We start from the raw sequence: 26,315 nt of genomic DNA, 5'->3' as shown, positions 1-26,315 counted from the left end.
ATTTGGAGCTGTAGGTATTAGTATGGTACAGGTGCATGCTTAATGCCATCATTGGGAACTTCAAAAACAATCCATTCTACAATACCAATGTCTCCTGTATCTTGTTATAGGCATAAAGGGAAATAGTAATGCTTTGTTTCTTATGAATGCTAGCGAAATCTACAGTAGTTACAAATGTCATAATCTGGTGTAGACAATAGTCAATTGGTGCAGGAGTAGGCCATTTGGCCCTTCGAGCCAGCACCGCCATTCAGTGTGATCATGGCTGATCATCCCCAATCAGTACCCTGTTCCTGCCTTCTCCCCATATCCCCTGATTCCGCTATTTTTAAGCCCTATCTAACTCTCTTGAAAGCATCCAGAGAACCTGCCTCCACCACCCTCTGAGGCAGAGAATTCTACAGACTCACCACTCTCTCTGAAAAAAAGTGTTTCCTCGTCTCTGTTCTAAATGGCTTACTCCTTATTCTTAAGCTGTGGCCCCTGATTCTGGACTCCCCCAACATCGGGAACATGTTTCCTGCCTCTAGTGTGTCCAAGCCCTTAACAATCTTATATGTTTCAATGAGATCCCTCTCATCCTTCTAAACTCCAGAGTGTACAAGCCCAGCTGCTCCATTCTCTCAGCATATGATAGTCTCGCTATCCCAGGAATTAACCTTATAAACATACGCTGTACTCCCTCTGTAGTTTCTCAGAAATCTGGAAGAAAGTACTAATGTCCACACTGGCATATAGAGTTAAAGAGTCATATAGCATGGGAACAGGCCCATCGGCCCAACCTGCCCACCGCGACCATCATGTCCCATCTACACTAGTGCCACCTGCGTCATCTTTTAACATTGAAACGCATTTCAATGTACCTTACAGAAGTAGAATTTACTAAATGGCATAATAATTAATTATCCAGCAAAACTTCAAAGATTTCCACCTATCCAGCAGGACAAACCATTGGGAGAGATGTTCCGGTGAAGGGCCATTCATAAATTCTGACGTGAAACATCAACTTAACAACATTTTTTTTGAGTGATAAATTACTTTTGGCAAGGAATGAGTGAAAATGGAAAAACCACTATTGAAGCAGATATAAATATATCAAAATTCATTTGCTGCAACTCACTTCTGCATCGCTTCCATCAGTGATGGAAGCACCGGCTTAAAGGCCCAAATTGATGTTGCTCCTTATGCTATCGTTCCTAACCGGTTTATTGCTGAGGGAAAAATCAAAGAATTTCCCTCCAACATCAAAATAAATCCTTTTAATGCATTGATCTTTGGATGTGGTTATCCCTTTAATATAGATCTGTTTTGAGATGTTTGATAATTTGTATGTTTTTTAATTATTTGTCCCTATAAAATTGAATTCCAAATGCTAATTAAGTTCAAACTGCAAGCGTCAGTTCCTTGAAAATGAGTGCCCTTTGTACAGCGCATCACTAAATTTAATTTAAATCATTGCAGTTGATCATTGTCTTATATTGAAATGGATTCTAAATTCAAATTTTACATTCCATTCTCCTATTTTAAATTATCAAACCATTTATGCATTTTTCTTTCACAACTGTGATACATTTAGATTGTTGAATGTAATCTTGACTCAAAAGCTGTGTTTATCTGATTTTTCTAATCCAGGTAATGGGTTGTCATGGAAACTATGACCAAGACTTTAAAGAGATCAGGTCAGGGGCAATATATCTCATTTGTGAAACAAATTGGTTGCGCTACAGCACAACAATAGTGTGAAAAGCAGCGCAGCGAATGTATTTAAAACACGCTTTAGTAAATTATTTCATATCACTCTTTTAGAAAATGCAGATTGAATCCTATTATCTTAATTAAAAAATAAAGGTGCCAGTTTTCGTTGGAATTTCATTTTGTATATCTTCATGTAGAAAAAATTAATATTCTTTAATAAATTAGAGAAGAATTGAAGTAGATGAAATTGGCTGTAGCACACATCCAGTTGAATAGCCATCATTAATTTTGCTATCATGCAGTTCTTGAGATTAATTTGAAGTGACATTCGTTCATAATTTTATCCAGAATGGTGTGCTTAGTCTTTCAAGGTACTGTTACTGTGTAAAGATTCTTACCTTTTTTAAAAAAAAGGCCCATGTATCGCTTTAAAATCTGAACCTATTTCAAAATGTTTGTGTGGGATTGAAGTTGATAATGTGTATAAATAGAACACTGACAATTACTTGTAAAAATACTTGTGGACAAATCTCTCCATTTGAACAACCAACAAACAATATTTCTCTGCTTTATTACCTACAGTAAGTCATACATTAACTGTTATTTCCAATTTATTCATCTTTTGCTGTCATACGGGTGTTCCTTTCTTCAAAAAAAATCATCAGGCAAATATGTGACGCACAAAGATCTTTTAACATAATTTACAATGACGTCTGTGTTGTCACGAGGATTCTTTATTGTGTGCGTACCAATAGGCTTGGGGAGAAAGTATGTTTGATATATTGTATTGCTATCCTGGTGAACACAGATGATGATTCTTTATCCCAATCATCACTGCCACCAGTGCTCGTACAGCAGCCATCAGAATTTAGTATTCTGTAATTCTGAGGTTTCTTTGATAACGCAGCTTGATTTTTGAGAATACTGAATTTCTTGTTGTATTCGGAATGTTAGTCACGTTTCAGGTGGACATAATGTGATTGTTTCTTGCTCCAACCATTGTGCTTTATTGAAATTCCCGCAACAATACCGTCTGTTGGCATTTTGGGACTAATTGTACTTGTTCTTGTATTGTAAGCCTGAAATTGCTCATAATTTAATACTGAAGGCCAGTTTATCATTGCTCTCCATATCACAAGGACATAAATGACAGGAGCAGAATTGGGCCTTTCGGTCCATCAAGTCTACACTGCTATTCAATCATGTCTGATCTATCTCTCCCTCCTAACCCCATTCTCCTGCCTTCTCCCTATAACTTCTGACACCCATACTAATCAAGAATCTATCTATTTTCACCTTAACATTAGCATTTCAAAGTTGGAAGTAGTTTTTTCTTTTGACTACAATTCAAATTTGTTTTGTCTTGTCATGAGGTAATTTTGTGTCACACCATAATTGCTTATTATTTGTGTTTCAGCATCCAAGGTGAAAAACAAATCTATGTTGGCCTTTCTGTAACATTATTTCTATAACATTACAATTCAGTGAATAGGGGCTGATTTATTGCAAAATGTTGTTCAAGCAATCGGCAATTAATTTACAACAAGATCATAAAATGAGAAAATGCAGCGTGTATGTGTCTGCGTGTGTATGGAGTAGGAGAGCAGTGGGATGGCACAGAGGTTGAACTCCAAATTTGGTACAAATTTAGATAACATAAAAGCATGGAAAATAGGTGCAGGATGAGGCCCTTCATTGGCCCTTCGAGTCAGCACCACCATTCATTGTGATCATGGCTGATCATCCACAATCAGTAACCTGTGACTGCCTTCTCCCTATATGCCTTGATTCCGCTAGCCCCTAGAGCTCTATCTAACTCTCTTTTAAATTCGTCCAGTGAATTGGCCTCCACTGCCTTCTGTGACAGAGAATTCCACAAATTCACAACTGGGTGAAAACGTTTTTATTCATCTCAGTTTTAAATGGCCTCCCCTTTATTCTTAGACTGTGGCCCCTGGTTCTGGACTCCCCCAACATTGGGAACATTTTTCCTGCATCTAGCTTGTCCGGTCCTTTCATAATTTTATATGTTTCTATAAGATTCCCCCTCATACTTCTAAACTACAGTGAATACAAGCCCAGTCTTTCCAATCTTTCCTCTTATGACAGTCCAGCCATCCCGGGGATTAACCTCGTGAACCTACGATGCACTGCCTCAATAGCAAGGATGTCCTTCCTCAAATTAGGAGACCAAAACTGCACACAATACTCCAGATGTGGTATCACCAGAGCCCTGTACAACTACACAAGGACCTCTTTACTCCTATACTTAAATCCTCTTGTTATGAAGGCTAACATGCCATTAGCTTTCGTCACTGCCTGCTGTACCTGCATGTTTACTTTCAGTGACTGCTGTACAAGGACACCCAGGTCTCGTTGCACTTCCCTTTTTCCCAATCTGACACCATAACAATAGCAAATGTTCTTATGTTGATGGCATTTTCAGCAAAAAATGTAAAATTTAATTGTGTTCTAATAAGCATTTTGGATCCAGTTGATAGTTTAGCATACTTGAATCTTCAATGATAAAAACAGCTGCGTTAGCGATTATTAAGGAAATCTGGCTTCAGTATTGACTGAACATGTCAGGATGATCAGAATAATTTGTCAATGTATTAGAATGTCCATGTTTCCAGTTTTAGATCAGAAAAATCTTTTGCTGAAGCATTTCAAATGTATCTACTGATATTCTCCATGGAGTGGGAAAAGTGTTATTTTCAAGATAGGAGGAAATATTGACAGAATGGATGGCTTTCTTTTGATTGCATATGGTTTCTTTTGATGTGCATATCATGGGTGCATTAATTGGTTTCATCGGCATCTTGAAACTCAGGTATTTTCTTCTCACCATTTTCTTCATCTGCTTCGGTCTCTCCTGTAGCTTTCCCAGAAGAATCTTTATTTGTACGAAAGCCTCGACCATGAACTTTGGCAAGCAATTAACAGTGGCTGGCAACTCAGCAGGGTCTGAGTTGCCACTGTCCTCCACTGTCACAAAGCCCAAAAAATAAATTTAGCAACCTTACCCAAGCAGTATTGATTTGAACATGGTTTTGTGCAACAGTTTTGAATTGGTTAAGATTTTTAGTTGTTATTGTAGTAAGAGATGAATGTGTGACATGTATCAAAAGATACATAAATGATATAGAATCCTTAAATTCCCCCAGTTGGTTTCTGCTTTTCTGCCGCCTGCTCATCCTGCAATTTTGGTCGGGGTTTTTTGAGGTTCCTTCTCAGGCACAAATGCCTATTTTATTTCAAGACAAGAAGATTTCGGAATGAGATGGCCAACTCTTTATGTAAAATCACGCATGACAGCTTGTTAGAGAGAGACAGAATATAATTAAACACTACTATCTGTGATTAAATACCAATATCTGCAATTTGTACCTCGTTATATTCCTAACAACAGATGAGACTATCAGTGCTGAAAGTCAGTATCATGTGATTCTCAATGGAAGTTCTAATAATACCACTTGTTAGTTAAAGTAGTTAATTCAATCAAATAGATGGAAATGTTCGGTTTTAACGGCAGGCTGTGTTGGTTGCAGACCGTTTCCAGTGATGTCACGAACTTGTCGCAATTATAATAACCCTGCAAAAAATACACAAGATATTTCATTAAAATTACGTTGGTTTGCGACGAATACACACAGAACGGATAAAATAACTTTAAACTTGATGGAGTAAGATGGAAGAGCTGCATATACTATCACCACATCAAATAAACAAACCTTACTTGATTTTATAACTGTTTTTTCCGCTGTTGTAACACATTGTATTGTTTTTATGTTAACTGTAAGAAGAATAAGTGGCTTTTAGAGAAAAAAACACCTAACACTGTTTTTGAAAAAACCCTCAGGGACATTTGACACACTATTTCAACCAGTTACTCAGTGCAGGTACTTTAAACTAGATAATTAAATAATGAAACATATTTGTGGTGAATGTTGACTTTTACTCGGTTTAACAAAACTTAGTCTGCCAAGCTTACATTGTGCCTCTTGACATTTTATAGCAGCATTCCGTCTCTACAATTGTATATATCTGTACAGACATCTTGGGCTTTGTTATCTGAACAAACCATATTTCAAAAGTACTGTTTACAATGTTTGTAGAAATTCTATTCTTTGCAGTTGCCAATTTTTGTAGATGGGGTTTGGAGTCGAACACTGTTAAAAGAGATAACTTGCCTCATCAAGTGTACTGTTTAAGGTCCTTCAATGTGATAATCCTTTGTGATCTGATTTCCCTGCCCTTTAATGTCTTACTGCTTCAAGTAACTTTCAAATTCCTTCTAATAAATGATTTTAGCTTTAATTAGTGAAACACATCCTATATTAACCTCTTGAATGATGACCTTCCTTCAAACCTTGCACCAAATGTGTGTACCACGTTATGAATACACCCATGAATAGAAATCATACAGCTTAAACTCACATCTTTTGCTCATAATTTGTACTAGCACCTTTCCCATTAAATTTGAATTGAATGTAGTGCAAGTATTTGTTATGGTAAATGGTATTATTCTCGTAAATCTCTGTTGTCAAATAAACACACCACAATACAAAGTACTGAATAATATCAGACTCATTTGCAAATGAATAAGTTACCTGGGATTTATGAGCAATCTTTGGGGTACGGAATTTTGTAGGTAGGATCGATGGTCTTTGTTTTCTGTCCTTATCCTCTTTACTGATTCCCATTCTCCCCATCTGGGTCAATTTAAGTGCACCTTTGAACAGTTTTAAAATCTATCTTACAAAATAGGCATCAGATCGATGCCATAGTAGTGCACATTTGTACAGCTTGTGTCCATCCTTTCACAGAGGCCTGTACTCATTTTGTCAGCCTCAAAATATCTGAACTTCTATGGTTGCGTACGATTTTTAATCATGTCGCTGAGGTTCATGGCCCTAAAGTTGGACATTCTTGCCTTGCCAAACATAATGCAGCAACAACGCTAAGTTGTGTTTGTTGATTAGTTTAGTACTTGAATTGGTCTAGTCATTTTTAAGCTTGAGTCTGGCACAGTGATTTTATTTATTTGTCCTCCATTCTTCAGATAGCAGTGATCAGGAGATGTGCTGATTAGATTTCTATTTTATATCTGAAATTTCATGATTCAGACTTCGAGATATAGTCTATAGGCCATGTTGCTATTTTAGAAATCAAACCATTATCGCACATTGCACCATATGCAAACTTATCTTATGTTCCCTCCTCTGTTCCAATACAAAGTATTTTAATTTATGTTTATAAAGTGTTATCACTCTTCTAGCGTGGAGATTTAGTTTACACATTGTCGTGCAGACCTGCTGTCTGCGGATAATGGTGATCACTTGTAAGAAATTCACTGTCAGTTTTAATTACAAAATAAATATTTTAATAATGTTGGAAATCTGGCGTAAAAGCTGCAGGAGATCCAGTCATAATCTGAGGGAGCCAAAATAGTTGTAAATTCCCATGGTACCTTAAACCCGAGCTCATAGACAACAGGGGCAATTGAAAATTGCAACTAAACTTTCAGGCTTGTTTTAATCATTTCTAATATGCTCACTGTCTCAAGTAAACTACTTTTATTAACAAAAGCATATTACCTCAGTCGCACATTTCAGGAATCTGTACGAGGTTTGGCTGCAATTCGGTATAAAATACGCTGCTGCCGTTGAGTTGGAAAATGTGTGTCTGTGTGTGTGTGTATATATATATATATATCTTGGGTAGTGACTTTCTTAAAGATTATTTGTCTCTCCCTGCTTGTACGTATCCTGGGTTGTCCATGTGACAGTGAAGTAGGCTTATGATTTAAAGTCTAGCTGATCATTGCCACAATTCTGCTCAGATGACTACTAATTGCTACGGCTGGATTTTGAGCATTTCCCTCTCGAAAGTCTCCCTACTGGCTCATTTTCAAACTAGCTCAACTTCTTCAAATCAGGTAATGTTCATAAGAACGGGTGCCCATTGGTCTGTTTGACCTCATACAGTTTACAGTCTGAAAGAGGTGTACAATTTTGAAAACTTATTTTGCAATTGTTTATCAATGTCTTAAATCTGTTCATTTATTGTCAATGTCTTGTACAGCTGTTGTGGCACTTTTGGTTGCACTATTAATTGATTTGTTAAAAATGCAAATTAATTTCAACTGGATTACAAAATACCCTGTGTCTTACTATAAGTGACAAGTAATTTTAGATTTTTTGTAACTGTGTCGTTGTTTGCCTTGTGACGTATGTTGGAAAACAGATTTCTGTCTGTGCATGTGGGAATTTTTGATTGTTATCATAAGTTATAACAATTAACAAAAACAGTTTTAACTGTGTTGTGTTTGCAGTATTTACTGGTTGCTAGGCTCAGTTTCAGTACAAAAACACTATTCTTCTAATAAATTTCGTTAAATTTTATGGTGTCTGATCATTTTTTTTGCAATCCTCAATACTGAATTATATGTCCTCTTGAACATTTTGTTCTCGCCATGACCATAACGCAGCATACTGGCAGTCTTCCCATTGAGTTTGAACTCTGAAGCAGTTCATTTACATGTTAAATCTTCACCACTAAATTTGACTTTAGGCAGTTTATTTTGGAGATGTTTAATGTGCTTGGAAAAGTAGAATATTCATGCATACGCAAATTATAAAGCTGTGTGTTATTCAGCCCTGAAAACCATTAATGCTAAAAGCAGTTAAAATTTGGGATATTTCAGATTCGTTAGTAATGACAGCTTCAGAATTTAACTGTTGACATACAGTGGTGCTTCATTTCGCTAGTCATCAGTTTTACGTTGTTTAATGTTACTTCTATCAAGTTATTGACTACTGGGTTGTTTAATTCATTGTAATCAGTTCAGAAGAAAAATATTGCTGCCACACAAATTTCTATGCTGTCAGAAGAGTTTGTCAACTAAATACATTTTAACTTGATGAAATTATTGTCCACGTTTTCCAGCACGATTGTGAAGATCTTGACAATTATTCCGCTTCCTTTGATGTTTCCAAATGTATAAAACAGGTTTCCATACCCCTGTCCCAATTGCTTCCACAAATGGTAGCATCCACTTCAAGTGAAAAGGTGCTAGTTGTTCCCAGCTCCATGAGGTACCAAGTTTAAAAGGACATTGGACAATTTAACTGCGTTCTTCGTCGTAGACGGTTTGCAAGGTGTGCAGTTGTCATTCGAAAAAAATATCAATTAGGAGAATATTTTTATAGAATACATTTTTTCCCCAAACTGTTTACTAAATTATATTATACAAATCAAAGTTTTAAAGCCATTGTTAGTGAAGTCATTGTTAGTGATTGCAAAATTAGATTGTCATTTCTCTTCCGTATAGATATAAGGATCTGCAGATGCTGGTTTACAAAAAAAAAGACTCCGTGGCTGGAGTCACTCAGTAGGTCAGGCAGCATCTCCAGAGAACATGGATAGATGTGTGCGAATAAGGGTCTCAATGCAGTATTCCCATATACTTTTCTCTTCCCATATTCTTCGGTTAAACATTTTGTTAGACTGATGCTTCCCCCCCCCCCCCCCCCCCCCCATCATTTCTTTCCCCCTTATATAGATGTAGCTCTTGGTGCAGTATAGTTCTATGGATAGCTAATGCCAACACTGTTTGAGGTAACAGCAATGTCCTTTGCGACATGCTTGCTTCTTTTAGGGGTCCCATTTCCTAGTGGCTGCCATTACTATCAAATTAGTATCCAATATACCTTGGTATTTGCCACCCATCATTATTTGTGCGGGATTTGGGCAAGGCTAGTTTAGTTTTGAGGTGCATTGTAGAAACAGGCCCTTCAGCCCACCGAGCCCGCACCAACCAACGATCACCTGAACACACAAGTTCTACACTATAGGGAGAATTTTACACAGGCCAATTATCTTACATACCTGCATGTCTTTAGGAAGTGGATAGAACCCAAAGAACCCAGGGAAAAAATCCCACGCGGTCACAGAGAGAATGTACAAACTCTGTACAGACAAGCACCTGCGTTCAGGACCAAACCTGGCTGATCTCTGGGGCTGTAAGGCAGTAACTCTACAGCTGTGCCACTGTGCTTCCCCACAGTAGTTGCTTGAAAGTTGCCTCTCAAATTTTGAGCAACCATACAAGTGTGCTTTTACCTCCTGCTGAATCTAACGTATTAATACCCATATCTAATTCACACATTAATCCATGGTGCATCATTTATAAATTATGGCCCTTGAGGTGTAGCAACCTCCACAACATAGCACAGCATAAGCAAAAACTAGTTCAAGACCCAATGTCTTTTCTAAAATAATTTTGTTCTTGGGAGCTATCCATGTACAAACGTAGGCCTATCCTTATGTAGAAATAAGGTACTGCAGATGCTAGTTAATACACAAACAGAGACAGTGCTGGAGTAACTCAGCAGACCAGGCAGCATCTCTGAAGAACATCTTGGGTCGAGACCCTTCTGATTTTGGGGGTAGTGGGTGGCGAAGAAAGCTAGAAGAGGGAAGAGGCAGGAAACAGCTTGGCAGGTGGATGCAGGCGAGGGTTTTTTTGACATACAAATGGTTGGAACAGTGATGAAAGCAGACCATGTAATCCAGGGTCGAAGAGTTGCCAAGAGGGAGGAAAGTAACGGGAGGAGAGAAGGGGATAAATAGGTTGGAGTCTATGTGAGGCACAGGGGAGGAGAGGGGGAGGTGGGGCAAAAGGGTGGGGAGGAGAGGAAGGTGGTAGTAAGAGGTTGCCTAAAATTGGAGAATTCAGTGTTCATAACTTTGGGTTGTAAGCTACCCCAAACGGAATATGATGTGTGGTTCCTCCAATTTACGTTTGGCCTCACTCTGGCAATGGATGAGACTCGGCACAGAAAGTTACGTTATAATGGTTGGTGACCGGATGGTTCAGTAGGCCTTGGCGGACCGTCTACAAGTATCTCCACTGGTTAGTTTACATTTAATTCCCATTCATTACTTTTTTTGCCAAGACTCATTGGTAATCAATCATATTCTTCCTTCACTCCAACTATTCTCCCTTCCTGCATATTCCAATTACATGTGCACTTGTAGAAATAAAGATCATTTTAAAACTCTGGCACCTTGGTCATAACTGGGTACAGTCTTGGGACAACTTTAATCGAACTTTACTGGACTTTATCATGCACTATACATTATTCCCTTTATTCTGTATCTGCACACCGAGATGACTCATATATATAGTCTTTCCACTGACTGGATAGCACACAGCAAATTCCTTTTCACTGTAGCTCTGTATACATGATTCTAAACTAAATTTAAGAAGGGTCTCAACCTGAAACAACATCCATTCCTTATCTCCAGAGATGCTGCCTGTCCCGCTGAGTTACTCCAGCATTTTGTGTCTATATTCTGTGTAAACCAGCATCTGCAGTTCCTTCCTACACAAACTAAACTTAAGCCATGCAGAATAATGGCCATGTTTGGTTTCATTTTGTGAGTAAATGTTTTCATCTTCCATTATCTGAAGTTTTGCCTCTTGTATATTTCTAATTGTAGAAGAGATTAAGGGCCATGGTGTTAATGTGCTGAGCTCAATGAATACTGCAGTCGGCGCTTTCAAAAAGTACAGTGAACAGCACTTGTAGCTAAGAACATGAAGGACTCTGTCATGTTTATTCATTGTTTTGTTCCAAAACAAATTGCTTTATGTTGGACCCTTTAGGAGTGCAGCCAGGGGAAGGGACCCTGTCCTTCTCCCTGTTTGCAAACTAACTAAAGCTGCTTGAACCAATGCCTTTGACTGAGCTTTGTGATTTCTGAATGTGCACGGGATTAAGGCCTCCAAGTTCCATGCAAGGGGCATGCCTTATTTGTTGTCCTTCACCATCCCACATTCTCCACCATTGCCCATGACATTTCAGCAGTGTTGTGGAACACTTTTCACCAATTTTCAGCAGAAGAATGGGCAGGTAGTGCAATACTTTTTCTTATCGAGTCCACGCACAAGATTTGAAGTTCAGCCAGAGTTGAATACACTTCTCGGTATCTGCATATGGATGTTTGTCTTGCGCTTCTTGTTGGTGGTGGAAAGATTGGTGGAAACAGGGCCGCGACGTGAGCACTCTTTCCTTGACCCCAGTGCAATGCTTAAACGTGTCTATACTTAATCACACAGCCCAACTATTCATGCTTCCAGTTCTTGCTCTTTGGCTTGGCATATTATTGAAACGAGGAACTGCAGATACTGGTTAATACACAAAAAGACACAAAGTGCTGCCGTAACTCAGCAGGTCATGCAGCACCTGTGGAGAGAACATGGATAAGTGACATTGCGGGTCAAGACCTTTCAGACTGAAGTGTTTCGACCCGAAATATCACCTATCCTTGTTCTCCAGAGATACTGCTATCTTGCTGAGTTACTCCAGCACTTTGCGTCTTACTGATATATTGTATGTAAATCATTTCAGTCTGATCATATCTGTGAGGCACCACAGAACCTGAAAGCAAATGCATGGAGCCTTGTGCAACAGTAACTAACCCTAACTGGATACGAAGATAGACACAAAATGTTGGAGTAACTCAACGGGGCAGTCAGGCAGCTTCTCTGGAGAAAAGGAATAGGTGTTGTTTCGGGTCAAGACCCTTCGTGTTCCATTTATTTCAATGAATTGTTTGCATAGGATAAATATTTGACTTCTATTGTCATGAAAAAATTGTTTTTATTTATATCACCCTGGATATACTTTGTATTTTCGTTTGCGTAAACTGAGCTGGCACTTCTGGTGCCTTGTGAATGTCTCACCCCATCTGATGTTAAGGGAAGCACCCCCCAAACTTCACTTTAAGGAAGGCCGCCTAATCTATCTTGGAGTATGGGGGATGATCCAATGTTACACACATTCATTCATATTTTACTCTTCAGAGGGGTTGTAATTCACATTTTCCTCTGTGGCTTCCTTTTTAGAGCAATATTCTCCAGCCCTGCATCATATTGGATACTTGCATAGAACAATGCAGCACAGTTTGTCCCATAATGTCCACGCAGAATATGATGTCAAGTTAAATTAATCCTTTCTGGTTGTACGATCCATCTCCCTCCATTCCTCCATATCCATGTGCCGATGTAAATGGCTCTTAAATGCTGCTATTCTATCTGCTTCCACCTGGGGGTTTCCTCCCATTTTTGTTAGACTGATGCTTTTCCTTCCTATCATTTATTTCCATTTTATGAAAATGTTGCTCGGTGCATTCTTATTCATGTTCTCCACAGAAGCAGCCTGGCCCGCTGAGTTATTCCAGCACTTTGTCTTTTTTGTGTTTGTTTTAAACCAGCATCTGTGGTACCTTGTGTCTAGACTGGAGATGTTGAGAGTGTTAATAAATATGACTTAAGTATGTTATTGGTTGTGGAGAGAACTGGGCAAAATGGCACGAAGTGCTGGAGTAACTCAGCGGTCAGGCAGCATCTCTGGAGAACATGGATGGGTGACGTTTCGGATCGGACCCTTCAGACTATTGCTGGTGGAAAAGAAAGCTGGAATAGAGGAAGGGCATGACAAAGCCTGACAAGTAAAGGGTTGATACAGGTGAGGGTGGGGAAGGTTGTAAACCCCCCCCCCCCCCCAACCCAAATCCTCCGTCAGGTTTTAAGAAGTCAAAATCAAGAAATTGTATTAAATCTAATTTGCAGGAAGTGGCCACATGATTTCAGTTCAACATTAATGTGTGAATACAGATATTTTTAAGAGATAATGGCCAATGAAGTGGATCGAGAGAGTTAATTACAAAGTGGTTGCTGGTTTCCTGTGTAATGTTATACCTGTGTACAGTCATCTCTTTATCTCTGTACAATGTACTGTTGTTTTCTTAATTTGCTTGATATTAGTTTTGTACTTTGTGATCTTACCATTAAACTTTATTCCGGGTAATAAATTTAATCCAGGGAAATGAATGGAACAGTACATTGCATTAATATATTGTGGAAAATAAATCTGAATGTAGTTTATCAGTTGCTGGCTGCTCCATCTGCTTTTGATATTTCCTCCGTCTGTTTTGTCTGTGGCTCTGAACAAAGAAATGACTGATTTCAGATGGTTGGAACACCTTTACTTTCATTGACCCCCGTATATTGGGGGTTCCTGAGCGTGTGCCAGTATTTGTGGGAACAGTCAAAATGTGTAGGAAGGAACTGCAGATGCTGGAGAAACTCAGCGGGTCTGGGAGCATCTCTGGAGAAAAGGAATAGGTGGCGTTTCAGGTTGAGAGCCTTCTTCAGACAGAGTCAGGGGAGAGGGAAACTAGAGGTATGAAGAGGTACAAAGAACAAATCAAAGCCAGCAACAAGGATCAAGATTTGAATTTCCAAGAGGCCGACCAACGAGATTCCTTGGAGATTCATCCCTATGCCGTGTCTGTTCTGGCTGTTGCTGTATGATGAACAAGTGCTCTGAGCATCTGTGCTTTTTGTGATTGGGTTATTTGCAGCTGGACCCAGAATGTATCTACATTGTAAGACCCTTGGGAGAGTACGCCAGTATAGCCCCAGCACTTTCACCATCCCTGCGTATCTTGGGTGGCTGAGCCATGTCAGTCAAATGACATAGGCTGTGGCTAATTTTCATAATTTCAAACAGCAATCATCACTCTTATTTTGGACATTAACAATTAGCACAGTGGAGCAGCAGGTGGAACTGCTGCCTCGTAGCACCAGAGACACATTTTAAACCCTGACTCCGGGTGCTGCCTATTTGGAATTTCCAGGTTCTCCATGTCACCGCGTAGGTTTTCTCCGCATGCTCCAGTTCCCTCCCACATTCCAAAGACGTGCTGCTTTGTAGGTTAATTGCCCTCTGTAAATTGACCCTTGTGCATAGGGAGTGGATGAGGGGGTAGGATTTATTAGAACTAGTGTGAACGAATGATTAATGGTCAGCATGGATGTTAGTGGGCCGTAGGGCCTGTTTCCATGCCGTATCACTAAACTAAGAATAGTTGGGGAATTATTCCCCGACTCTGGTCTCTAGCCAATACTTATTCTTCAAACTGCTTCCGAACCAAAAAATTGGTTATCTGGTCATGATCACCTTTCTGTTCATCTGCGGTTGTTGGATGCGAGCAAGTGACCAACTTTTGAAAATGCTATGTTAACTGACTTAAAACCACGCTGGGATAGCCTGAGGTTGTTAAAAGCAATTTGCAAATTGAGGTCTTACTTCCACAGTCGCCCGCAGCAATCTAGCTGACTCTTAAAAAGCCCTGTGAAATGGCCCCGGAAGTTCTCCAGACAAAGGGGTTAGTTTAGATGGGCAATAAACCCTGGCCATTTCAGTAAACTGCAAACAAATAGACAACTTTGCCTTGCGAACAAATTGCAAGAGCGCGTTTGTATTCTCTACCATCAACATAGGATGGTGTATAAAATAATGAGAGGAATGGATAGGCTAAATGCACAGCGTCCGAGGAGTACTGCACATGCTGGTTTATACCGAAGATAGACACAAAATGCTAGACCAACAGAGAGGGTCAAGCAGCATCCCTAGAGAATGTGGATACTAGTTCTATGTTATCCCACACGATGGACAATTTACAGAAGTCAATTAACCTGCAAACCCATGCACCTTTGGGATGTGGGAGGAAACCGGAGCACCCAGAGAACATCCACGTAGTCACAGGGAGAACATACAAACTCCACACCTTCAGCACCTGAGATCAGGATTGAACTTGGATTTCTGGCGCTGTGAGACTGCAGCTCTACTGCTGTGCCACTGTGTGCCTTTTTGTTAACCAGCACCTGTAATTTCTTGTTCCCATTGGGTAAATTGGCATGTCTTAATCATTTTAAATGTGTAAATGTTCCCATTTCTCTTTTTGTTTTTAGCCACAACGAGATACCAACGCAAGAGGTGCAACTCGGTAACGAATCCCAGGGGTCCCTGGACCAGTTTATGGCTAAGCTGTGCAGGCGTCATCAGAAACAATTCATGAGTGTCCTTGGCCACATGCACAGCGGAATGGGTCCTGAATCTGAATCGGTGGCCAATGAGGACATGGCGGCCTCCAACCCAGCGGTTCTGCAACAGCAGCCCAAGGACTCCGGGGAACCGTTACCAAGCCAACCCACCTTCCCATCATGCCCTTCCTTTAACCGAGTGGTGCCAACCCAGAATGAAACCAACTGCACGAATGTTGAAGAGGACAGGCTGCTTCCCAGCGAGGTGGGGAACGAAATCTGCGGTGTTACTTCTGTCGAATCGCCAGCAGCCTTGGGTAGTTCTAGTGGTGGGACTCTTACCAAGAACAGCACAGTTGCGGCTAAGCCCTCTTCAAAAGGTACGTTTACAACTAACTGCAGCAAAACCGTGAGCTTGGAAGCTCTGCAAAACGAAACTGTGAATAATAGGAAGTTGATCAGCAACTCGCTGTTGGGTCTGTCCCCCAGTGGCACTGCTAACCGATTAGAAGGATTAAGTTCTTGCAACCAGAAGAGCAAAACGGAGGAGACGGGCTCTGCCAAAGGTCAGAAGGAGGGTCTCCGAGCACTGCCCATGCAGTTACTTAACCAGCGAAAGAATTTGGTTAGAAGTCAGAACGGTCCACATAGCAGTTCCGGGGCGAGTAAACGCGCTCCGGTTCAAGAACACACCACCTCCGCCAAAAGAAATGTCAAAGGTAATCATGTGCTTCCGACGGCAGCGGGTGCAACGGATTGCTGGATTCTCTCCAAGTCGAGTGCCAGTGGGCGCGGAGCCAACGGGCACCTGAGGCTGAAGGTGCAGTCCCCTCCCACCAAGGCGGCCAGGAAGAGCACCAGGGTGGCGGTCCCCCGGTCACGTTCCTCCGTCTCCACCATGTGCCAGTACGTGAACGAGCACGACAACCAGTGCGACATTGTTTACATCAGCAAGCCCATCACGGAGTGCCGCTTCGACGGCCAGCGGTCCTGGTCCTCCACGAGGAAGACGGCCAGGAAAAGTACCCGTGGCCACCTCTGCAACGAGGAATACTGGGAGCTGAAGACGGTCCGTACTTCGGCCAAGAACTCAACCATAGAAGTAGGTAGGGAGACCTGCGCTCCCAAAGTGCCTGCCCCAGTGACCCTCAAGCCAGTGATTACACTGCCTGTTAGTGTGCCCGTCGCTGGCGCTCCAGTGGCGATTGGGACTGGCGTTCATTGTCCAAAGGGGCAGGAGAAAACATTGCTGATGCAAGACCAAGTTCAGGGGCTCGAGGAGAGTCTGAACAATTACTCGGCAAACAGTGCAGAGCAGCTCTTCGGCACGAGTCCGACCTGCCGATTGCAGGAGGCCAGTCTGTCTTCTATGAATGACAACAGTCCGCAAGGGGAACAGAAGAGGCCTGCTGCCCACGCTGACAGTCCCGTCTCTGAAAATTGCCCGGCGGAAATCGGGGCCATGGAGGTTCCAAACATTGACACGAGCGAGCGTGTCGTGGTGCCGGCCGAATCCAGAGATCAGAGCAACAGCTCGCCAGCCGCTTATGTGAACGTTGAACCATGCGAACAGCTTCTGGAGGAATGCAGGGACACAGAATGGGGTCTTTCCACACTGGACAAATTGAGTAAGGACAGCAATGAGGTGAAGTGCAATTCACCAGCAGACAGTAAGAGTTCTCCCAACCACTCAGAGGCCATTGTGAATAATGGGAGCCAAGAGCTGTCCATGTCCTCCTTAGAGAATGCCAGTATCAGTCCTGTTGACAGTATTGAGATCAGCCTTTCTCCTCGAGAGCAATGCAACAAGCAGAACAACAGTAGCAGTGAAATCTTAAACGGCGACTTGGGAAAGGTGAGCAATAATGTCTGCAAGGCAACCGTGGAATCCCAACAGCCTGAATGTTCAGTCGAGAATGTTGATACGGTAAAGGTAGAAAAATTGTTGATTGAGAAAGAAGATTCCAAAGGATCGCCGGTTACACTGCGTCCTCCGTCTAAACCAGTCGCTTGTTCTCCTGAAGCCAAGAGCGATTTGCATCCGCAGCCAGCTTCCGCATATGCAAGCAAAAGGAGGGGCAGTGACTCGGGAAGGTCTACCCCGGAGATGGTGGGAAGGTGTAGTGAAGGAACTGATGGCATTGAGTGCCACGTGACACCGAGCAGCCCGTGTTGGACGGAGATAAAGCAGGAAGACCTTGGAGCAAATGCACCCGATCACAAGAGGAAAGAAGATGTTATGGCCGAGAGATCTCTGCAGCCCGGGAGGAGTATCAGTCCCAATAAAGAGGAGACGCCTATTCCAGATGCCTCTGTAAAGAAAAGGCAACGTAAAAAATTGGTTCCCGCTTCTACGGACAGGCGCTTAAGGAGTCAACAATCGCAGCCGCAGACTGTGGCCAGTCCCGGTGATACTGTAGAGAAGCCATTAGTTTGTGCTGATGGATTACTCGTACCCTGTCTCAACGTGAAATTCCCAAGGAATCAAGGGGAGAAGAAGTACAGAAGGGAAGTCTGTATCAGCAGAGTGGCGTCTGTTCAGTTTCCTGTGGACTGCTTCAACAAAACCCTGCTGCAAAGCATCATTGACCCCGAAAGCAAGGTTGACGAATCTCTAGCTTCCACTTCTGTGAAAGATGGTGGCAAGACGGGACAGCCAGCGGCCAAGCCGGCCTCCAGCGATCTTCCAGCCAAGGAGTCGGAGAACCCGGAAGACGACGAATTGATTAACGACGCTTTTCTACCTGAAAACGTGCTCCTTGAACCAGGTCGAATTCTCGAGGTCTGCGTAGATGTACAATCGGCTGAAGAGAGGCAAGTTTCCTTTTCCAATCAAAATGCTGAAGCCGATCGGGTTTCCGACAACTCCAGTGGCTCCGTGGATGATGGGTCTGCTGCTAGCCAACAGCAGGCCAGTTCACGAAGGACTAATACCCACAAAGAAAGCACAAAGCGGGCAGGCGCTGGCCTTGTAAAGAGACTGATCAATTTTGGATCTCCGCATCAAACAGCTAAAGGAATACACGCAAAACTGTCACCAGGGGACAAGAAGACTGCTTCTCATGACTTGAGATGCTCGAATATGCCCATCAATGAGCCTGAATCGAGTGTGTTGGAAGAGGACGTTGAGGACACAGATAATAAGCTGCCCACACAAGATATCCAGGAGGATGAAGCATCTGAGTTAGTTGGCATGAATGATGCTGATGCTACTGAAGTGAGTCGGCCAAAATTTTTAGACTGGTGCTCTGAGGATGAAAACCAAGAGCTAATCACCACCTTGAATGCAAAGTATGAGAGTCTTCACAAATCCTGGATTCAGATGGAGAAAGAAGGGCCGGTGATTCACAAGGCCAGATCCAAGTCTGATCGGCTTAAGGAAATTTGGAAAAGCAGGAAGAGGGCGCGGAAGGTCAGAAGTTTATACGACCACAAAATATCTCCAGCGCAGAAACTCTTTGTGGCCAACTTCAACATGGCCAACATCTGCAAGTGGTTCATGGAGACGACCGAGACCAAGTCTCTGGTGATCGTCAAGAACGTCAGTGCCCGGAATCCGGTGGTGACCATGAAACCCAAGAGCTTTCTGCAGAAGAGCTCCATGATCGGCATTTTCCCCAGTCCCCAAGCTGAGCGGCTAAAGAAGCATCTGAAGAAGTTTGCCATGGCCTCCCCTGCTCGAAATAACCCAAAGACCCGCGCGCTGCTGGACAACATGCGGAGGATCGCTTTGGCGCGAGGTGAGCGAGTCGGGCAACAGCAGCAGCAGGACATGTTGCCCGATGTTGAAGATGACCTGTCCACTGGGGACCGCTTCCCGGCCAAAATGCTGCCAGACTGCCAAGAGGAAGGAGATGGTCCCTCTTTGAGTCGGGGGGTGCCCCAACACTCCAAACACATGGGGCTGAAGAAGCCTGTCAGCGCCTGGATCCTTCGGAAGTACTCTAACATGATGGGCAAATTCCACAAGTTTCAGCACGGCAAGGAGCAAGCTGGGAGGAAGAACCCAGGCAAACACAAGAGCGTTTGCATGAATCCCATGGTGTCGCCCAAGCTGACATCACAGACCCAGCTAGAGTCGCCCAAGGAACCTCTGCCCGTCGTCCCTGGCAGACCAGAGGAGAGCAAAGGCAAGAGGAAAAGATCCAGGGACTCTCCAATCAAGGAACCCAGCTTGGGGCGGTCCGGGCGGTCCAGGCGCTCCAAGTCCGAGGCCGTCCCTCCGTCCCTTCCGTCCAAGCCTGCACCCAAGACCGTCCCAGCCAGCCAGAAACCCAAAGCCGACGGCACCTCCAGCAAGTTGCCGGCTCCAAGGAAATCGGGCAGCGGTGCAAAACCCAGCAGGCTGCCCCTGAAGGCGGTGAAGAGGTCCCCCAGTGCTGGGCTGAAGAGCGTCGCGAGAGGCAGGGGCAAGTCTGACGCTCGAGATGGAGGCAAGGGCAAACGGCTCAGGGCCAAGAGGAAGGGCGGTGTGGGCAGAGAGCAGCGGGCGAGGCAGGCCCAGAGCAAGGTGGGGTCCCCTGCAGCCAGGACCAAGCAGCGGGACAAGACCCGCGCTAAACTTAAAGCCAAGGCGGCCGCCCCTGCCAAGCACAGGCCCAAGTGCGAAGTCTCACCCGAGGCCAAGCGCAAAAAGAAACGGAAACTCAGCGGCAAGACTGATCCGGTTCCCAACAAGCGCAGGAGGACTGATGCTAAGTGATACGTTTGCCCACAGGGGCTCTGTAAATTATTGTGTCTTTAACAACAAACAAAAATACAGTCCGATGCAGAAAGCAGAACTTGTCGAAGCTGCTTTTATAATCTCGAGGCGAGCCTTTGGAATCACAGAGGAAAGAACTCGACCGTGATCCTAATTTTATTTTTCTAAGCACGTAAGCAGATGGCTTGTAAAGAAAATACAGGGAGCTCTCCCCTCCTGCTCCCCACAACTGTGAATAGTTTTTATACTGTGCTAAAAATGGTATTGTTTTCTTTTGCCTGTTTGGTTTGATTTTTATATTATATATATAAAAAAGAATTTCCAGGCTTAGAATTGATACAAGAGCTGTAAACACGAATTGAAAAGAACAGTGCCTTATTTAAATGCTGAGAAGAAAAAGTGATTTTTTTTTTTTGGTGTGTGTATCTGAGATTAAAGGCTTGCATTGACAATGGAGACTTGCTCTGTACTTGTTGCAACTCCACCTGGAGTTTAAAGAAAGCTTAGCCTCATATAGAATGGTGCAGCACACAGGAAGAGGCCATTCGGCCCACCATGTCTGTGCTGGCTTTTCAATGGAGTTCGCCATTTTGGACAATCCCCCTCCCCAACTCCCCAACAAACCACCACTCCAAAATTTCTCCTTTGAGCCCACTTTTGATCACTCTGGGCAGTGCGTTCTAAATTGCGTCAGCTTGTTTTAAATGATAAAAGAAGCAATTCTCCAGCGTTTCTGTTCCTTGCCTCTCATTTCCACTTTACTTTCTGCCCTTGCCAGGTTTCTTTCCACTTCGATTTTGAACGTTCCCATTTAGGTCTCCTTGCTCTAAGGAGAATCAGCCCAGTCTCTCATCTTGGATAAAATTATACAATTAAAGGAGGAATACTATCATGGGGTTTAAATCACATGGCGGGTCTCCAGCTGAGAAAACCAGATAGAGTCATACAGCACAGAAACAGGCTCTTCAGCCCAACTCGTCCTTGCCGACCATTTAAGCTAGTCTCACTTGCCTACGTTTGGTCCATATAAGATTATACGTTATAGGAGAAGAATTAGGCCATTCGGCCTTTCATGTCTACTCTGTCATTCAATCATGGCTGATCTATCTTTCCCTCTCAACCCCATTCTCCTGCCTTTCTCCCCACAACCCCTGACACTCTTACTAACCAACATAATTCCTTATCCCTCAAAACATTTCCTATTCATGTACCTATCCAAGTGCCTGTTACCCATCACAATTATGGCACCTGAGGCATTTCCTGTGAACTCCCTGGTTCTACCCTCTCCATCACTGCAGAGAGCACGAAATGACAATGTTTCACCTCTCCACTTGAACTGTCTTGAGAAGCAGGTTCTTAAACCAATTTGGCTCATTACTCTGAAGGATTATGGGAAGTTTTGTTACCTGCAGCAAGATAAAGTCCTCCACTGGGGATTTCTCCACTGCGCTCCCATTTCCCAATGCTTGTAGGGTCAGTCCGAGTGCAATTTAATTCCCCATCAACCCTGTTCCGAAGAACGGTCCTGACCTTAAACCATCTATCCATTTTCTCCAGATATGCTGCCTGACCCGCTGAGTTACTCCAACAATTTGTGTCTATCAACCCAATTCTTCCTTTTCCAGACCTTGTCCATCCTGCATCCTACTGACATAAAATGTCTATGTTCTTTACTATCTACACCTCAATCCACTGTTTCAAAGGCTGGATAGTCTTGATTTTTGGCTGCTTTCCTCCAGTTCTTGGGATCATTCTGCCCCATCTCTCCATCTTCCTCACTGGTGAGGAATTAGCTTGGGCCATTATGGGCTCCACCCTTGGCCAACATTAGACCCTTATGGGCTCCACCCTTCCTTGGCCAACATTGGGCCATTTTGGGCTCCACCCTTCCTTTGTTTATCCGTATGTGGTCCTAATTTGTTCTAGCCTTTTCTTACCTCTAGTTCCCTCCCCTCTGCTTTCAGTCTGAAGAAAGGTTCTGACCAAAACATCACCCATCCTTTTTCTCCTGAGATGCTGCCTGACCCGCTGAGTTATTCCAGCACTTTCTGTCGACCATACATTTTAAGCCTGACTTACTTGATGGTCTGATGGGCCGCTGTATGAATGTCTCTTCGTTTGTAGGTGAGTGGTGACATCGGAGGGCAATTTATGGGGAGAATAAAGATAAGGCTAGTGTTAGTGCTCTAAGCAAAGAGTTATGGTTTCCATGTTGTATGGTTCTGAGATTAGTTATGTGGCACTTTTTATTGCTGGCTAAGGACTTAACATTGTGAAATTAATAGTGGGTCGGTCATACCTGTAGTCGTATAATATGGAAATAGGCCATTTGATCCAATTAATTCATACCAACCAGGCTAGTGTTTTCACATGCCTTATTATCTCTGTGTTCACTTCAAACCCACTCCCTCCCCAGAACCATTCAGTACAGATCATTTGGCCAATCATGTCTGTGCTAACTCCTTGGATTCAATTTGTGTGCACCTGAATTTTCCCTTGAAAGATCTTGCATGGGACTTGAGGATCTGCGACACATCTGTGGCGAGATTGGTCTATTGCTCTTTCAAAGAACCAGCATAGGCAAGATGAGTTGAATGGCCTCTTTTTTCGCACTTCCCTGATAGTTAGCCAGCTCTTTGGTTCTCTTATCATGTATGTGCTTGTGTGGCTGCTAATTCCCAACATCCCCTTGAGATGGTGGTAGTGAGCTACTATCTTAAATCATCGTAGCCTGTGAATTGAAGGTGTTAAATGGGTCTAGTTAGGTAGCGAGTTACAGGAATTGAAGTGTCTTTTCCCAGCATTAAAAACCCTCTGTGTTCTCATAATTAGTCTTGTTCACTGAAGTCCTCTGTGATATCTGAGAAGCGAGTTACAGGAATTGAAGTGTCTTTTCCCAGCATTAAAAACCCTCTGTGTTCTCATAATTGGTCTTGTTCACTGAAGTCCTCTGTGATAACTGAGATAACTCCATGTTATTCCGAAGATAGACACAAAAAGCTGGAGTAACTCAGTGGGACAGGCGGCATCTCTGGAGAGAAGGAATGAGTGACGTTTCGGGTCGAGACCCTTCCTCAGACTGGTCAGGGAAAAATGGCAACGAGGGATAAAGACGATGATGTAGAGTGATAAAGAACAATGAATTAAAGATATGCAAAAAGATAACGACGATAAAGGAAACAGGCCATTGTCATTTGTTTGTTCAGTGAAAACGAGTAGCTGGTGCGACTTGTGTGGGGGAGGGATAGGGAGGGAGGGAATGCCGCGAATAGTTAAAGTTAGAGACATCAAAATTCATACCGCTGGGCTGTAAGCTGCCCAAACGGAATATGAGATGCTGCTCCTCCACTCTTGACAATGGAGGAGACCTAGGACAGAAAAGTCAGTGTGGGAATGGGAAAGAGAATTAATGTGTTTAGCAACTGGGATATAACCATATTAAATCAGGCACTTTGTGTTTTGCTTAAGATTCCAGCATCTGCTTCCTTGTGTCTCCGCTTTCCTGCTGTTACTCTGACTATTTGAACGTCATAGAATTCAATCACTTCACCTTCAGTTGCCAAGGGCCATACTTCTGGGAATCTCCCCTCAAATGTTTTAATCAGTCATATAGTGTGGAAACAGGCCCTTCGGCTTAACTTGCCTACACCGACAAACATGTCGCATCAACACTAGTCTCACTTGCCTGCTGTGCTTGGCCCATATCCCTCTAAATCTGTCCTATCCATGTAACTATCTAAATGTTTCTTGAACATTGAGATAGTACCAGCTACCTCCTCTTGCAGCACATTCCATACGTCCACCATCCTTTGTGACATAAGAAAACAACCTCCTTGAACAATCCTGTAAGCATCTACCTAAATATCCCTGGTGTGTTTTGCAATCAATTTTTATATTTGATAATACCCCACGTTAATCCTTGGGATGTTTGTGGCATGTCAGAGGAGTGGAAATTGTGTTGTAATGGTTGGTATGACATTGTAGAACATTCAGCCCATCCTGTTTATGCTGTGTTAGTTGGGACCCTTCTTCAGACATTGAAGGGTCCCAATCAGCCTGAAGAAATGTGTAGGAAGGAACTGCAGATGCTGGTTTATACCGTAGACACAAAATGCTGGAGTAACTCAGCGGGACAAGCAGCATTTCTGGATAGAAAGAATGGGTGATGTTTCAGGTTGACCAGTCTGGAGAAGGGTCTCTACCCGAAACGCCACCCATTCCTTCTATCCAGAGATGCTGCCTGTCCTGCTGAGTTACTCCAGCATTTTGGGTCTACAGCCTGAAGAAGGGTCCCGACCTGAAACGTCACCTCTCCAGCGATGCTGCCTGACCCTCTGAGTTACTCCAATGTTTTATTTTATTAACAAGAATCTGCAGTTCCTTGTGAGTAATCCCTGGATTCATCCTCCCACCACATCTTCCTGCTCGTCCCAATCAGTTGGAAAAACTTGCCAGTGTTAATTACCCAAAACGTAAATTTGGTGAGCGCTGGCAATTCAGACCAAAAGTGGGAATACTTCCTGTCACTGAAGAGAAAAAGGTGGGTTGGTACTCTGGATCCTGATTGTACATTGGACTGGGTCGACCCAGTGGCTGACTCGCTTACAAGGTATTATCCGCATAAGACGCAATGTTTAAGGCACTAAAATAGGCTCTTTGGATCTGTCCATTAACCAGTCCATGCCAGGATTTTTGCCCCCCATGAATTTCTATCAAGTCCGACATCAGTATAGCTCTCTCCTTTCTCATTTGGACATGTGCATGGATAGGAAAGGTGTAGAAGGATGTGGGCCAACACAGGCAGGTGCTACAGTGGCGCAGCAGTAGAGTTGGTGCCTTAAAGTGCCAGAAACCCGGGTTTGATCCTAAGTGCGGGTGCTGTCTGTATGAAGTTTGTACGTTCTGGTGACCAGCGTGAGCTACATTTATTACTAGATCATAATGGAATAGCTTGGACTGTGGGTGATGTGCAGCAGTGTTGGGGTGATGCTGGCTCAGGCGCTGAGGAAACTGCATCAATAAAAATAGAGCAGTAATAGATCAGTGTACATGTTGCTTCTCATCTGCAGAAGGGTCCCGACCCAAAACGTCGACTATCCACGTTTTCCAGACTTGCTGCCTAACTCACTGAGTTACTCCAGCACATTGTGTCCTTTTAATTATAGCAAGCATTGCTACAATTGCAATTTAATACAGAAACCTATTTAGCCAAAAAACACTCAAAATATAACAAACTTAAAAATCAAAAGCATCAAGCCTTTCTTCTATAGATGCCCTCTTGTTCATCTCCTTCTGACTGAGAGAGGAGAGATGGAATGGTTCTTGAATAGGGTATGTCTTCTCTCTACTTTAAATCTGAAGAAGGGTTCCGACCTGAAATGTCACCCACCCTTTTTCACCAAAGATGCTGCCTGACCCTCCGAGTCGCTCCAACATTTTGTTTTTCCTTGGTATAAAGCAGTGATATCAACTGCAGAATGCCGGGGATCAATGGTGGCACAGTGGCACAGCTGATAGGAGCTACTGCCTCATAGCATCAGGGACCTGGGTTTGACCCTGACCTTGGGTGCAGTCTGTGTGCAGTTTGCTCCCTTTGACCGTGTGGGTTTGTCCGGGTGCTCCGTTTTCCTTCCACATCGCAAAGATGTGTGGATTTGTAGGTTAATTGGCCCTCTGTAAAATAAATTGTTCCTAATGTATAGGGAATAGAGGAGTAAGTGGGATGATATGGAAATAGTGTGAACAGGAAAGGACACAAAGTGCTGAATTTAACTGAGCAGGTCAGGCAGCATCTCAGGAGAACATGGATAGGTGAGCACTTCTTCAGTCCAGACCTGAAACATCAACTATCCAGGTGCTCCTGAGTTGCTGCCTGACCGCTGAGTTACTCCATCGCTTTGTGTCCTTTTGTGTAAACCAGCATCTGCAGTTCCTTGTTTCCGGGGTGAACAGATGGATTGCCAGGTACGGACTTGGTGCGCCGAAGGGCCTGTTTCCATGCTGTATCTCCATCTA

At 43.1% G+C, this 26,315-nt stretch overlaps 2 protein-coding genes across 4 annotated transcripts in view; both read left to right on the top strand.

Moving 5' to 3' along the window:
• The window catches only part of lcor (ligand dependent nuclear receptor corepressor), a 74,940-nt gene that overhangs the window by 45,737 nt on the left and 2,888 nt on the right, over positions 1–26,315 (top strand). Inside the window, exon 6 of one of the 3 annotated variants that reach the window (XM_055647069.1) lies at positions 5,247–5,384. The exons of 1 other annotated variant lie outside the window; for it this stretch is intronic. The gene's annotated coding sequence lies outside the window, so the exon portion shown is untranslated. Of the gene's footprint in view, positions 1–1,632; positions 1,772–5,246; positions 5,385–26,315 lie in introns of those variants that run through there. One more of the 3 variants, XM_055647068.1, reaches the window with a different exon arrangement.
• On the top strand, positions 1,636–24,458 carry wu:fc17b08 (uncharacterized). Its single transcript, XM_055647064.1, has 2 exons — positions 1,636–1,679; positions 15,527–24,458. The coding sequence occupies exons 1-2, from the start codon at positions 1,636–1,638 to the stop codon at positions 20,298–20,300; spliced, it is 4,818 nt and encodes a 1,605-aa protein (XP_055503039.1). The 3' UTR covers positions 20,301–24,458.

Source organism: Leucoraja erinacea, chromosome 15 (assembly GCF_028641065.1).
Source record: "Leucoraja erinacea ecotype New England chromosome 15, Leri_hhj_1, whole genome shotgun sequence".
NCBI lineage: Eukaryota > Metazoa > Chordata > Chondrichthyes > Rajiformes > Rajidae > Leucoraja > Leucoraja erinaceus.
This window is presented reverse-complemented; position numbering and strand designations above follow the sequence as displayed.

Bases quoted from the DNA above. Each gene is read 5' to 3' on its own strand.
- wu:fc17b08 (XM_055647064.1), top strand. From the start codon at position 1,636: ATGGGTTGTCATGGAAACTATGACCAAGACTTTAAAGAGATCAG. The intron at 1,680-15,526 runs GTCAGGGGCAAT...TTTTGTTTTTAG, and splicing joins CAAGACTTTAAAGAGATCAG to CCACAACGAGATACCAACGC.